The sequence below is a fragment of the Gopherus flavomarginatus genome, chromosome 1 (assembly GCF_025201925.1).
Source record: "Gopherus flavomarginatus isolate rGopFla2 chromosome 1, rGopFla2.mat.asm, whole genome shotgun sequence".
NCBI lineage: Eukaryota > Metazoa > Chordata > Testudines > Testudinidae > Gopherus > Gopherus flavomarginatus.
Window position 1 is genome coordinate 379393947 of NC_066617.1, and position 15400 is coordinate 379409346.

General features: G+C 61.3%; 1 protein-coding gene across 1 annotated transcript in view; it reads right to left on the reverse strand.

The window, feature by feature from the left end:
* The window catches only part of FHIP1B (FHF complex subunit HOOK interacting protein 1B), a 58896-nt gene that overhangs the window by 11942 nt on the left and 31554 nt on the right, over window positions 1-15400 (reverse strand). Inside the window, exons 3-5 of the mRNA XM_050949696.1 lie at window positions 4927-5215; window positions 1561-2172; window positions 2-160 (exon numbers count right to left, since the gene is read on the reverse strand). Coding sequence (XP_050805653.1) covers window positions 2-160; window positions 1561-2172; window positions 4927-5064 — 909 coding nt within the window. The 5' untranslated portion in view covers window positions 5065-5215. The remainder of the gene's footprint in view (window position 1; window positions 161-1560; window positions 2173-4926; window positions 5216-15400) is intronic.

Sequence of the window (15400 nt, forward strand, 5' to 3'; positions counted from 1 at the left end):
CCTGGATGACTGCGTTGCAGAACTCCAGCGAGTTCATGAAGAGGACGAGTGCGGGCACCCCCATCCAGTCCTCACGGCGCAGGCAGTGCCAGTCGTCCGCCCGCACCTCGATCTTGCGGGGCAGCGAGGAGTAGAGGGCACTGAGGCCCGTGGCGAGGACCTGGAGGCACAGGAGCGGCAAAACGCTGATGGTTAGGGAGAGCCCCCAGCAGTGGGCACCAGGTGCCAGGCACTGCCCTGACAGATGCTGCCTGCCCCACAGAGCCCACCCAGCCCGGGGGAGGGGCCAGCAAAGTGCCCAGCCCAAGTCGCACAGTCGCAGAGCAGCTGGCTCCTCACAGGGGGTCTGAGCCTCTTGCTCCCCTGCAGCTGGAGCTCAAGGGGGCACGTTGGGGGTGCGGACCCCTCAGGAAGGGGCGACACCAGCTCCGCACTGTCGTTGCAGGTCCCGGGCGCCGGAGGGCCAAGTGCCCAGCGGAGCTCAGTGCCAGCTCCCTCATGGCCCCAGCCCACGCCCACCGAGCAGAGCTGCAGTGCCTCCACTCCCTCCCTGCAACACCAGGGCCAGCTACCCCCAGTACATGGGGAGGCAGGTGGAGAGAGCCAGGGCCAGGGCCAGGGCCAGCGTCTGGACAGGGACACACTGGCATCCTGCCACTCTGCCCCAGCAGGGAGCTCGGGGCCAGGCTGGGCACTTGGCTGGACCCCGCTGTGTGTCCCCCACGCCAGGCCGGGCTCACCACACCCAGCCAGAGCGGGATGCACTGAACACAGCTGGGCAGGAGGCTAGGGGGCCTGGCCTCGACCTGGGCAAAGTCGCCACGTCTCTGTGGGCCTCTGTGTGCTGCCCCAGGGGGCACTGACGCTGCGGTGATGGGCTGGAGGAGGTGCCCTGCCAGCCCCCCTGGAGCACCCCTGCCAGGAGTCACAGCCACAGCGTGCACAAGCCCCCGTCCCACTGGCAGCCCCTGGAGCCGGCCCAGCCCGCTGGCTCCAGATTGGGGGGAGCCCCTGGGGCTGGCCCGTCCCACTGGCTCCAGCCGGGGAGGAGCCCCTGAGGCCGGCCCGTCCCGCTGGCTCCAGCCAGGAGGAGCCCCTGGGGCCGGTCCGTCCCGCTGCCTCCAGCCGGAGAGGAGCCCCTGAGGCCGGTCCGTCCCGCTGCCTCCAGCCGGAGAGGAGCCCCTGAGGCCGGCCCAGCCCGCTGGCTCCAGATTGGGGGGAGCCCCTGGAGCCGGCCCGTCCCGCTGGCTCCAGCCAGGAGGAGCCCCTGGGGCCGGCCCGTCCCGCTGGCTCCAGCCAGGAGGAGCCCCTGAGGCCGGCCCGTCCCGCTGGCTCCAGCCAGGAGGAGCCCCTGGGGCCGGCCCGTCCCGCTGGCTCCAGCCGGGGAGGAGCCCCTGAGGCCGGCCCAGCCCGCTGGCTCCAGATTGGGGGGAGCCCCTGAGGCCGGCCCAGCCCGCTGGCTCCAGATTGGGGGGAGCCCCTGGGGCCGGTCCGTCCCGCTGGCTCTGGGGGGCCCGGCCAGGGAGGAGCCCGGGCACCCAGGCGGCGGGGGACCCGTACCGGGCAGAAGTAGGAGCTGTCGGTGATGTAGGTGGCCACGGCGCGGTTGCCGGCGGCCATGGCCAGGAGCAGCAGCAGGGCGTCGCGGGCCTGCTGCCCCGTGGGCCCCTCGTGGTGGATGAAGGGGACGAGCAGGGAGAAGAGCAGCAGGTCGCCAGGGCCCTGCTCCGTGGGCCGGTGGAAGAAGAGCTCCAGGAGCGCCGGGTCCTTGGCCACGCAGTCGCAGAGCTGGTTGAGCAGCAGCACCAGGCTGGTCTGCAGGCTGGGTGAGGCCGGCTCGGCGCACAGGCTCAGCAGCTGCAGCAGCGGGCGCCGCACGGGAGGGTGGCGCAGCAGGGGCTGGTGGCTCTGGCTGATCAGCATCTCGTAGAGCTTCAGCTGCTCTGCCCGCTGCTCCTCGCTGCCATCCCGCTGCAGGTGCCAGTGCAGGAGGCGCTCGAGCAGGTTCTCCGCCAGCACCAGCTGCAGGATAGGCCCCATGCCCGCCCCGGCGCCCGCCCGCTCCTCCGCCAGCAGCGTCAGCATCTGGTAGGTGTTGTTCCGCACGGCGCTCGCGTCGTCCGCCGCGCCCGGGCCCGGCTTGGGGCCCCGCTTCTCCAGGACCCTCAGCACCTGGGGAGACAGCAGCAGCGCTGAGCGAAGGGGGGAACGGGGGGTGGCAGGTGCTGAGCGAGGGGGGCAGCACACAGAGTGGGGGGGCAGGGGGCAGGGGAGGGCAGCACACGCTGTATGAGCAGGGCGGGGGGCCTGAGGGGGTGACAGGTGCTGAGTGGGGGGGCAGGGCACAGGGAGGGGCCCGCGCTGAGCGAGGGGCAGGGGCCCCCTCAGGAGGGGCTGTTCGAAATGCTCAGGTGGGCCGGGCACGGTGTGGCCACGGATTCCCTCAGCTTTTAGATGGGGCCTCTGGGACAAAGGGGGGTGGCTGTAATACGTTACGAGTCCCGTGTGTGCCTCAGTTTCCCCTCTTGCCCAGTGGGGTGGGAAAGGTCTGTCTGCTGTCATGGCAGGGTAAGACACAGGGGTGATAACCCACCTGTGCCAGCGCTGTGAGAACGTCACTGCCCCGGCTGGGCGAGGGGCAGTGATCCCTGTGGCAGGGGCCTGGCTCCCCCAGGCCAGAGCTCACGGGGAACGGCAGAGGAGTCCCCTCAGAGAGGGATCCCGTGGGTCTGTGCCAGCGTCCCAGCACCCCGTGCCCTCCCCGGCGATCCCTGCACGGACCCTGGACCCCAGGGCATGCCATGGCCGGCTAGGGCACTCGGCAGCCCTGCCTCTTCGCTGGGCATCTGTCCTGGATCCCAGGGTCTGAGCTAGGCCATACCTGTGAGCACCCCTTGCGAACTCCCCCCAGCGGGCCAGACCCCCAGGGTCCCCTCTCCCGCCAGGGCCGGCCACGCGGCCTCACCACCTCCGAGCCGGAGCCTCTGGGCCCAGCCGCCTGCGTCCCGGCCTGAGCTCTGCCCAGCGCGTCCAGCTGACGGGCCCTGGGGAACCATGTCCCTGCCACAGGCCCCACCCCAGCCAGGAGCTGCAGGGCCCCCTCATGCCCAGTGCATTCAGCCGACGGGTCCTGGGGAGCCGTGTCCCCACTGCAGCCCCCCTCCAGCCAGGAGCTGCTGCCACCCCGTGCCCAGCGTGTCCAGCCGATGGGCCCTGGAGAACCATGTCCCTGCCGCAGGCCCCACCCCAGCCAGGAGCCGCAGGGACCCCCCATGCCCAGCGCATCCTGCCGACGGGCCATGGGGAGCCGTGTCCTCACTGCAGCCCCCTCCCAGCCAGGAGCTGCAGGGCCCCCCTGTGCCCAGCGCGTCCCACCGACGGGCCCTGGGGAGCTGTGTCCCCGCTGCAGCACCCCCGTTCAGCCAGGAGCTGCTGCCACCCCCTTCCCTGTTGTCCAGCTGGGACCTGCAGCCCTCCCCCGCTGGGAGCCGCTCCCCCCTCCCTCCAACACACACACAGAGCGCGCCAGGAGCCACAGGGTCTCCACGCCCAGCTAGGAACTGGAGCCCCCCCACCGTTGCTCAGCTGGGGGGGCAGGGGCTCCAGTTCCCAGCTGGGCTATGTGGGGGGGGCTGCGGTGGGGACACGGCTCCCCAGGGCCCTGTCGGCAGGACGCGCTGGGCACGGGGGGCCCTGAGGCTCCTGGCTGGAGGGTGGGACGCAGGCGGCTGGGCCCAGAGGCTCCAGCTCGGAGGTGGTGAGCCCGCGTGGCCGGCCTTGGTGGGAATGCGGGACCCCGGGGGTCTAGCCTGCTGGGGGTGGTCACAGGGGGTGCTCACAGGTGTGGCCTAGCTCAGACCCTGGGGACCCCCGCCCGCAGCCAGGAGCTGCAGGGACCACCAGCCATTTCAAAGCAGGGCAGGTCTCATGGGGGGGTTGGGTCCATCAAAGCATTGGGGGATGGGGGGGGACTACATGGCACCCAGGCCAGGCCCTCCCGGGGCTGGCCACACTGTGCCAGGTGCTCTGGGACCCCCTTCCCCCCCTTCCCGGTGTCTGGGCCATCGGCAGAGTCCCAGTTCTTACCACACCTTGTCCCTGGCTGCTCTGCCAACAGCCCTGATGGGCCTCCCACCCGTCAGGACCCCTAGGTACCCACAGGCCTGCTTGTTACCCTCAGGCATGGCAGCCCCCCGCGGAGGGAAACTGAGGCAGGTGCTGCACTCGGTCAGCACAACTGGTGACCTGGAGACTAAGAGGCCCAGCCCAGCTTGGCCCTCAGCCGGTTCTGGCCAGTGGGAGGACAAAGGGCTGAGGAGAGAGGGACCCACTGACCTACCAGCTGGTTCCAGCTGGAGAGGAACAAAGGACGGAAGGGAGAGGGCCCCAGTGACCTGTTTACCTGGGATGGAGGACAAAGGAGGGGAGGAGCTGGGGGGCGCCGGTGATGTGGGGCTCTGGGCTGGAGAGGGGGAGCAGGTGGAGCCCCCCGGACGCAGGGAGACTGGGATGTGCTGGGCTGGGGGAGGCCAGGCCTGAGGCTGGAGAGTTTCCTGTGCTGGGGTCAATAAACCCTCCTGTTTTATGCTGGCTGAGAGCTGCTTGGGGGGGCATTATCCCCTCTGGGAGGGGAGGCCCCGTGGGTCCAGAGGGAGGGGACTCCCTGGGGGGGCCCATGGCAGAGACAGTCCGCTAAGGCTCAGAGAGCTGCAGTCTCAGGAGGTGGAGGAGCCTACGGCTTCCCCCCCACCCCGAGAAGGGCTTCACACTGAAGGGGGTTCCCGTCCTGGGCATGTTTCCAGTACAGACCCACCCGGCGACTGGGAGCACTCCCCTTCTTGGGGGCTCTCGGCTCTCCCTCCTCCTTCTCCCCCTGCATCGCCCCCTAACATGGCCCGATGCCCAGACCCCCCCGGGCACCCTCACCTGGCACCAGTGGTTCTTGAAGACCATGAGGCAGGTCTCGGGGTCAGCCGTTACGGGGCTCTGCAGGCTGGCGCCACGGCTGGCTCGGTGCCCCGCTGCCCGGGAGTGCAGCTTGCTGAGCCAGCTCATCCTCTCCATGCCCACAGGCACAGCTCTGCTCCAGCCAGCGGGGGCTACAGGGCACGGGCAGCCCCTGGGCGCTCCACAGGCTGAGGCAACGGCTGCTCGGTGGAGCCAGACGGGCAAGGACAGGGCCAGCGCTCCATGCTGCGGCCAGGGTGGCACCAGGCTGTAGGGAGAGAGACGACATGAGGCAGGGAGCCCCGTGTGCTGGGACTCCAGCCTCGTCCCCCTTTAGGGAACCGATCCCTGCCCCGCCCCGCCCCACCCGCCCGCAGCAGGGGCAAAGTGCAAGGAGCAGCAGGAAAGGCAGGTGCTGCCGGGGCAGGAGCAGCGCAGGGCACACCCAGAGCAGAGCCTGCGGGCAGGGGGTGCCCACACACACAGCACCCAGCATTGGCAGCCTGGCACTCAGCCTCTCAACTGCACCACTTCCTCGCACCCCATGGCAGCCCGCCACCCCCTTCTGCGGCAGGCCCCAGGAGATGAGCCAGGCAGCCACATCCATGACCCCCGAGAGGGGTACGGGGAGCGGATGTCTCCCTTGGCCACTGACCTGCCCAGAGCCCGAGGGCACCCACAGTGCTCAGTTCCGGGAGGAGTGGGGTTAGCCCGCTAGTCCCAGCCCAGGGCTGGGCTGTTCCCTACAGCACATTCCCTGTCCCGAGCCCCCTCCCTCTCCCCTGCCTTGGGAACAAGGAACCCAGGCACCTGGCCGGCCAGATGCAGGAGCTCAGCCGAGCCAGGCCCCCCCTCTGCTCAGCAGCCTGTCCCGGAGCCGCCCCGCTGCTGCCTGGTCCTGGCTGCGAAAGGCAGGAGAGCCCCTGGGCTGCGGAGACCCATGGGGGAGAAGAGGAGCATGGCGCCCCAGAGCCCGCCCAGTGAGCCACCCATCGAACCGGCCAACAAGCCACCCAACCACCCTGCACCGAGCCGCCCAACCACCTGGCCAATGACTCGGCCAATGAGCCACCCGCCGAACCGGCCACCATGCTGCCCAACCCCCCGGCCAACCCCCTGGTGCTGAGCCACCCAACCCCCAGCCCAACCCCCTGGCGCCAAGCTGCCAAACCCCCTGCCCAACCTCCCCGGCCAACCCCCCAGTGCTGAGCCGCCCAACCCCCAGGCCAACCCCCTGGCGCCGAGCTGCCAAACCCCCTGCCCAACCCCCCCGGCCAACTCCCCAGTGCTGAGCCACCAAACCCCCTGGTGCCGAGCTGCCAAACCCCCTGCCCAACCCCCCTGGCCAACCCCCTGGCGCCGAGCTGCCAAACCCCCTGCCCAGCCCCCCCGGCCAACTCCCCAGTGCTGAGCCACCAAACCCCCTGGTGCCGAGCCGCCCAACCCCCTGGCACTGAGCTGCCAAACCCCCTGCCCAACCCCCCCAGCCAACCCCCCAGTGCTGAGCCGCCCAACCCCCTGGCACCGAGCTGCCAAACCCCCTGCCCAACCCCCCCAGCCAACCCCCCAGTGCTGACCCGCCCAACGCCCTGGCACTGAGCTGCCAAACCCCCTGCCCAACCCCAAGGCCAACCCCCTGGCGCCGAGCTACCAAACCCCCTGCCCAACCCCCCTGGCCAACCCCCTGCCCAACCCCCCAGTGCTGAGCCGCCAAACCCCCTGCCCAACCCCCCCGGCCAACCCCCCAGTGCTGAGCCGCCCAACTCCCCTGGCCAATGCCTTGATGCCAAACCACCCAACCCCCCAGCCAACAACCGGCACAGGGGCCGGCAAGCAGAGTTTGGGGGGACACTCGGGGAGCACGGCAGAGCACTAGGCAGGCCAGCGAGGGGAGTCCTGTGGGGCTGTAGTGCTGCAGCTGGCGGTGTGCGTTCCCCAGTCTAACAGGGTTTCGGTGGGCAGGCTATGACCGACCCAGAGGCAGCAGGGGAAGACACAACGAGGATGACATATACGTGTCAAAGAGTGGGGGGGAGTGCGGGCCCTGCACCCAGGCAGTTACTAGGCACTAGGATTTGGGGGGCACCATTTTCTTCGGCAGCGACCGCATCTTTGGCCACCCCGGTCGCTGCCAATATTTAGGTGGAGGGAGCTGGGGCAGGGGAGCGCGGGGAGGGCCGCCTGCAGCAAGTAAGGGGGGGGCGGCATGCAGGGGAACTCCCCGACCCAGCTCTCCCCTGCCCTGCCTCCCCCCCGAGCACGCCGTGGCTGCTTCACTTCTCCCGCCTCCCAGGCCCGAGGTGTCTACGCTGACTGACGCCGCACGCCTGGGAGGCGGGAGAAGTGAAGCAGCGCCGAGGTGCTCGGGGTGCTCGTGCTCGGAGCAGGGGTGAGCTGGGGCAGGGGGGCGCCTCAGGGTGGATGGGGGAGCTGCCATGGGGGAGGGGCGCCTCAGGGTGGAGGGCAGGAGCTGCCGCGGGGGGGTGCGTCTCAGGGCGAGGGCACGGGGTCGGGGACGGCACAAGGTGGAAGTTTCGCCTAGGGTGCGAAACATCTTTGCAGCAGCCCTGCCTGCACCCCCCCCACTTCCTGCGATTCACCGGGACTCTCAGCCAGTCAGTAACACAGAAGGTTTACTAGCCGATAGGAACACAGTCCCAAGACAGACCTCGCAGGTACAACCAGGACCCCTCAGCCAGGTCCCTCTGGGGGGCAAGGAGCTTAGACCCCAGACTGGGGGTTCCCTGCCTCTTCCCACCCAGCCCAAACTGACACTAAAAACCCCTCCAGCCGGGTCTCCCCTCCTTCTCCCTCCCTCCCTTTGTCCAGTTTCCCAGGCAAAGGTGTCAACTCCCTCCACCCCGGCTCAGGTACCGTCCCTCACCTAAAATCACCCCCTGCTCTCCCCTCCCCCATGCAGACAGCCCCAGTAAAACTAGAAAACATTCCCAGGTCAATCCGCCCCCCTTCCCTGCTGGGTCACTGTGATGTTATTGACATGATCTGGGACCATATAGAACATGGTTGCAACCAAGGTCCTGTAGTGACACCAAATCTTATGTAAAGGGGGTCATATAAGGTGTCTAAGAACAGGTTATGGGTAGCTGGTTATAATTATGTCTGTGTGCATGTGTCATTTTGTAGTTGAAGTTATGAATATTGGCTGTATACTGTCTGTATTCCAAATTGGTGCTGTGCTTCTGGGAGACATTCCAGACAAGTTGGTGTTAGCTCCGCCTAGCCTGCTTGATGGCCCATTAAGGACCATCAGCTACACAATTGACCCATTGAGAGGAGGCAGATACGCCTTATAACTCAGCAAAGTGCAGGGACTTGCCCACGTGACTGCAGACTCCGTTTTGCTGTAATTTTCCACAGTAAGAACAAAGATGTGTTCTTACACCTGGAAGTGCCTATATAAGGCTGATGCCTCATCTCCATCTGGTCTTCAATCCTGCTTCCTACCTCTGGAGGGACTTTGCTACAGGCTGAAGCTCTGAACAAAAGGACTGAATGACCCATCCCAGCGGGGCATGTTCCAGAGACTTGATTTAAACCAGCAGTTTACTCCATCACTGCTACAAGCCTGAACTAAGAACTTGGCCATCACTGTATGGAATTGATTCCATTTAACCAATTCTAGCTCTCAGCTCTACCTTTTTTCCTTTATGAATAAACCTTTAGATTTTAGATTCTAAAGGATTGGCAACAGCGTGATATGTGGGTAAGATCTGATGTGTATATTGACCTGGGTCTGGGGCTTGGTCCTTTGGGATCGAGAGAACCTTTTTCTTTTACTGGGGTGTTGGTTTTCATAACCATTCATCCTCAGGACGGGTGACACTGGTGGTGATACTGGGAGACTGGAGTGTCTAAGGAAATTGCTTGTGTGACTTTGTGATGAACTGGGACTGTTCTTACTGTGGCCTGTGAATGCTGAGTGGGGGGTGTTGGCCTGGGAGGACGAGCTGCATTGGGAGATGGGAGACTGGCCTTGAGGGAGAAGACCTGAGCATGAACCCAGGAAGGGGTTAGAGCCCAGGTGACACCTCTGCCCAGGAAACTGAACAAAGACTAGGGAAGGAGATGCTGGAGAGGAAGAGGGAATTTTCAGGAGCTGGCTGGGGAATGGAGCGAAGGACAGACAGGGCTCTGACCCTCCAAGGGGGCTATGGTGCTCCTGGGGCCCCAAGATGGACCTAACTGGGGGGATCCTGTTGTCTGTGACTGCAAAACCTGTCTTGGACTGTGTTCCTGTCGTCTAAATAAACCTTCTGCTTTACTGGCTGGCTGAGAGTCCCGGTGAATCGCAGGAAGTGGAGGTGCAGGGCCCTGACTCCCCCACACTCCGTGACAGACTTGTGCTTAGCCAGTGCAGTGAAACCAAAGTCCTCTTTGTCTAGCTGGTTCGGTTTGCCTTAGAGGTGGAAAAACCCCAGCCTTGAGCTGTGACTGCCCTGTTTAAACGATTGGTCCTGAATTGGCACTCTCAGTTGGGTCCGGCCAGAACCGCATCGTCACAGTCACATCTCTCCCCCCTTCGAGACTGAACTGAGAGGGGTCACTCTGCCCAGTGACCTGGGAAAGTTCAGGGCCCCCTCTCCGGGACAACGCGTCCGCTGTCAGGTTGGCACTTCCCTTCACATGGACCACGTCCATGACATAGTCCTGCAGGAGCAGGCTCCACCTCAGGAGCTTGGCGTTGGCTCCTTTCATCTGGTGCAGCCAGGTCAGGGGAGAGCGGTCGGTGTACATGGTGAAGTGTCGCCCAAAGAGATATAGCTCCAGTTTCTTAGGGGCCCATACTGTGGCCAGGCATTCCTTCTCGATGGCCGCGTAGCTTTGTTCCCAGGGTAGCAGCTTCTTACTCAGGTACACGACGGGGTGTCTCTCCCCCTTTTCATCTTCCTGCGTTAACACCGCCCCCAGTCCCATGTCTGAGGCGTCAGTGAACACCATAAAGGGCTTGTCAAAGTCTGGGTTTGCCAGAACTGGGCCACTAACCAGAGCCTCCTTCAGTGCCCGGAGAGCCTGCTGGCACCACTCGGTCCAGACCACCTTGTCTGGCTTCCCCTTCTTGCACAGCTCAGTGATGGGGGGGGCTATGGCGCTAAAGTGGGGCACGAACCTTCGATAGTACCCCGCCATCCCCATAAAGGCCTGGACCAGCTTTTTGGTTTGGGGAGCGGGCCAGTTTCTGATCACCTCCACCTTGGCTGGTTCCGGCTTTAGGCAGCCGCTCCCCAGCCGATGGCCCAACTAAAATACTTCAGCCATCCCCACCTTGCACTTCTCAGCCTTTACGGTTAACCCAGCCTTCCGGAGTCGGTCCAGCACTTGTTTAACCTGGGACACGTGGTCCTCCCAGGTCTGGCTGAAGACGCAGATGTCGTCAATATACGCCATGGCAAAACTCTCCATCCCCCTCAGTAGCTGATCTACCAGGTGCTGGAAGGTGGCCAGCGCTCCCTTGAGGCCGAAGGGCAGGGTCAGAAACTCATAGAGCCCCAGAGGGGTGATAAAGGCCGATTTCAGCCTGGCATCTGCGTTTAGCGGCACTTGCCAGTAGCCCTGGTGGTGAGGTACCGAGCACCTCCCAGCTTGTCTAGGAGCTCGTCAGGCCTGGGCATGGGGTAGGCATCGGATACCGTGATGGCCTTCCGATAGTCCAAACAGAACCAGATCAACCCGTCCTTTTTGGGGACCAGCACCACTGGCGAGGCCCAAGGGCTGGAAGATGGCTGGATCACCCCCAAAGCCAGCATGTCCCTGTGACGTTATGAGTGTGATATAATATCTCACTGAAAGATGAAAGGGCCAGAAAGAGTTAATTAACTCACCTCAACGACTGACCTGACCCATGGGTGAACCTTAAGGACTGGTTAGGAAGATCTGTAAATGAATAATGCTTTGAAATGCAAGTCTGCATTGGTAGAGATCTCAAGGGTAGATGTTTGCTCAGGTCTTGTAATGTAAGCAAACAAGTCTTGTCTGTTGCTATAGTTTTAATTCAAAGATCCAAAAAGGGAATATTAGCATTTAAGATGATACTTGAGTGAAATAGTATTATTGTCTAGGCACCTCTTTGAAGGTTGTGGTAACCTGTATCTGAACTGTTTAATGGATAAATTACTCTGAGCTAATTGCCAGGATGGTTGGAAGAAGGAGTTAAGCCTATTGTTTTCTCAGGGCAAAAGGCTGCTGGAAATGTATAAGAACCCTGGAACACAATCCTTCTTCATCTCGGATCTACTTTGGGTTTCAAGAGGGGGAAACCTTAAGCCAGAAGGACTGAGATCCCCAGTCATTGACTGGAGCCGCCCTGAATATGGACATTGGACTATAACCTCTGGACTGTTTCTAAAAGGACTTTTGGCAACTACAAGCTCACCTCTACTATGTATCTGAACCTCAAGAATTGACTTCAAGTCTGTCTGTATATTGATCTATTAACCAATACACTCTCCTTTCTTAATAAATTTTAGTTTAGTTAACAATAATTGACTATAGTGTGTATTTTGGATAAGTTCTAAGTTATAATTGGACCTGAATACATGACTGATCCTTTGGGATTGGAAGAACCTTTTCTTTTATATGATAAGATTTTCAATAATCATCATCATATCTGATGTGTGTGTCTGGAGGCAGGCCCGAGGCTGGATCACTTTAAGGGAACTACGGTGTTTGAACTTCTAAGTAACCAGTGAGGTCCTATAGAAGCTGTTTTGTGCTGTTGGTAAATCTAAGTATTGGAATAATCACTAGCGTTTGGGATTTGTCTGCCCCATTTTGTCTGCAGTTCACCCTGATTGAGTGACCTCAGCTGGCTCCCACGGGCAGCACCGTCACAGTCCCTGACCTCTCTTTCCAGGTCCTGAGCAGTTTTCCTGTGACTCGGAAAGGGGAGCATCTTATAGGAGGATGTGACCCGGTCTGCACCGATGGACAGTCAAATTAGTGCGTCCAGGCTGGTTGGAAAACAGCTGTCGGTACAGATGCAGCACCCCTCTGATCTCAGTGTCCTGGGCCAGGGACAGCTGATCAGAGAGGGGAATTGCTTCCAGAGGGGGAACCAGCTTTTGTCCCAGGGAATAGATCCACTAAGGGGTCATCTCTCTGCTCCTCCCAATGTCCACACACGGCCAACACCACATTCCCGCTGGCATAATATGGCTGTACACGAACAGAAGGTGAGTTAAGTACTTGTTCCAGTCCTGCAGGTGCTAGTTCATAAAGGTTTTCAGCATCATCTTTAGCGTCCCGTTGAACCTCTCCGCCATCCCGTTGGACTGGGGGTGACACGCTGAGGCCCAGGTGTGCCGGACCCCACATTTCTCCCACAAGCACCGGAACAGGGCTGATATGAAGTTGGACCCTTGGTCCGCCAAGACTTTCTTAGGGAACCCCACTAGGCTGAAAATGGTCAGCAGCGCATCCACCACAGTGTCAATGGAAGCTAACGGCACTGCCTCGGGGTAGCAGGTGGCGAAATCTACCACCACCAAAATGTATTTCTTCCCCGATCGGGTCGTCCTGCTGAGACATCCCACTGTGTCCATGGCCACCTTCTGGAAAGGTTCCTTTATGATGGGCAAAGATCTCAAAGCCGCTTTCCCCTTGTCCCGGGCTTTCCCCACCCTCTGACAGGGATCACAGGATCAGCAGTACTGTTGGACAGTGGTAAAGACCCCAGGCCAGTAAAAGTTCAGTAGCAGCTTCTGCCTGCTGCGCCTGATTCCCTAGCGCCCTGCGAGAGGGATGTCATGGGCCCGGCCCAGCAGCTGGTGGTGATACTTCCAGGATACCACTGTACGGGGAGACTTTGGCAAACCAGTAAAATGCCTGAAACCACTATGGCTTATTGTTGAAGACAGCCTTGTCAGCAAGCTGTTAAAAGCAAGTCTCAGCTTGACCAAGGCAGGAGGGGAGGGGGATTTACGGTGCTACCAAAAGGGCAGCTTGACCCTGCGTCCTTCCTGATAAGAATTGGGTTGAAATTGCTGATACATGTGTTTTTGAAGAGTAGGATATGCACCAGGAATGTCTATTGAGGTCTCAAGGCTGCAAGTTCTGGAAAAACCCACACCTGGTTAATCAATTTGAATCAGAAGGAACCTCTTGCTTGAAACTGCTTACTTAACAAGGTTTCTTTAATTACTAATGTATAAATAAGCGGAAAAAGCTTGAAATAGGTGGGACTCATTTCAAGACTGGCCTCTCCCTCTGGATGCATCTTGTGTTCCCCAGCGGCAGATAGGCTGCCGTTATATCACTCGAGAGCCACACTCAGCTTTGGTAATTATCAAGGGTTGGGGGTGTTTTACTAACTTGTTGCAGACGTGTGTAAGTGCTTGAGACTAGTAAAGTTTTAGCTTTAAGTGAAAGCACTCTCGTGTTGTCCTGTCTGTGCCAGCCATCTGTTGGTCGGACGGCCGTGTCTCCCCTGATTTATTTCCTGACACGTCCTAGCACAGAATAAAGTTACCAAGAGCTTTGGATTGAAAGAACCCCGGGTAACAGAATTTGGAGGCCCCAGCAAGGAGTGATGGAGAGGAAGGAGATGGATGGTACAAACATTGTGTAGTTCATCCATTGCAAAAGGAGGTAAAAGACGACGGGGTGGAGTCGCTCCCTACAATTTTCCATGTCGCAGTTCGCAAGTTAATCTACAGATACATTCTGTTACTGGGACTCAGAACTCAGGCTGACTGCCTGCTTCAGTGGAGAAATTATGTCCAGAGAGACAGGGAACCAACTCCAGGGCACAGCCCCAAAGATCAGAGCTGCAAGACCTTCATATTCTGCCAATGACATCGTGCAGAAACAGAGGGGGCTGCGCAGAGGGAGGCTCATCAAGGACCAGCTGATTGCCCAGCTGGAGGAGGGAGATCGCTTGAATGAACGGAGCCCTGTCTCTGGGGGAAGCAGCCTGGCAGATGCAGCGCAGGCACCAGTGTCTGTCCCCGCTGGGAGTGGTCAGCCGGCGGCTGAGGGCTTCCTGAGACCCCCCCATCCTGTGCCTAGGGGAAGGGAGGGGAGGAGCCCAGTGAATGCCGAGGGTACCGTGACACCCCCGGCCAGTATGGGATTCTCCCGGAGGAGCTCACCCCTCAGCAGAGGATCGTCCCAACAAAGCTTGGCATCTGTGGAGCAGAAGCGGCTGGAATGGGAGAGAGAGCTAAAACTGAGAGAGCTGGAGGATCGTGAGAGACAGAGAGAACATGACCGGGAGGAGAGAGACAGTGTCATCATGAGCTGGAACTGGCGAGGCAGAGGGGCAGCGGGCCCCCAGCTGCGATGAGTGAGGGGGGGCCCAGGACTGCGCAGAGCTTTGATAAGTGTATCCTGGCCCAGCGTAAGGAGGGGCAGGACATGGATGACTTCCTGGAGGCCTTTGAGACGGCCTGCGAGCTGCACCAGGTAGATCCTGCGGACAGGCTCCGGGTTCTCACCCCCTTACTGGACCCCAAGGCCGTGGCATTGTACCGCCCGCTGGGAGAGGAGGAGAAAGGGAACTACAAACTATTCAAGCAGGCCCTGCTGCGCGAGTCTGGGCTGACTCCTGAGATGTGCCGGGAGAGGTTCCGGAGTCAGGATAAAACCCCTGAGGTCTCATATCTGCAACTGGCCATCCGCATGGAGGGATATGCCAGCAAATGGGCAAATGGGGCCCAGATGAAGGGGGACGTGGTTAAACTGCTGGTACTGGAGCAACTGTATGAGCGGTGCCCATCCGACCTGAGGCTGCAGTTGAGGGACCAAAAGCCAGAGAACCCACGACATGCAGGGCGGCTGGCCGATGAGTTTGTGAAGAGCCGGTCGGGGGGTGGCAGGGAGGAGTCCCAAAGGAACAGGCCCGCCGTGATGCAGCAAGAAAGTGACCCTGGGACCTCCCAAAGGGGAAGCATAGAGAACCGCCTCCCAAGGGGAACATCCAAAGTCAGGGTCAACCGATCGGCTTGAGGGGACCAATGGGACATGGGCTGCTATTACTGTGGCCGAAGAGGCCACATACGGACCCAGTGCCCCAGGCTCGAGGACAGGCTGAGTAGACCGACCCCACAGAGGGTTAATTAGGTAGAGACTCAGCTGGACGAGGGGCAGCGTTTGTAGGAAAGGGGGGCTGGCCACATACCACCTCCGAAGGAGGGAGGAGGGCCCCAGGTCAGCTCCTCTGAGGGGCTAGATGCTTCAGGCTCCGAGTTTTTGATTTACAGGGTGGGCACGGGACTGCCCCTCCGGCGAGAGTGCCTTGTTCCCCTGGAGGTAGATGAGAGGAAGGTCACTGGGTACTGGGACTCGGGCGCAGAGGTGACCCTGGCCCGGCCTGAGGTGGTGGCCTCAGATCGGATGGTCCTCAACCCTGATGGGCGTGGGCGAGACCCCATTCAAGGTGCCTGTGGCGAGGGTACACCTGAAGTGGGGGGCCAAGGAGGGCCCTAAGGACGTGGGG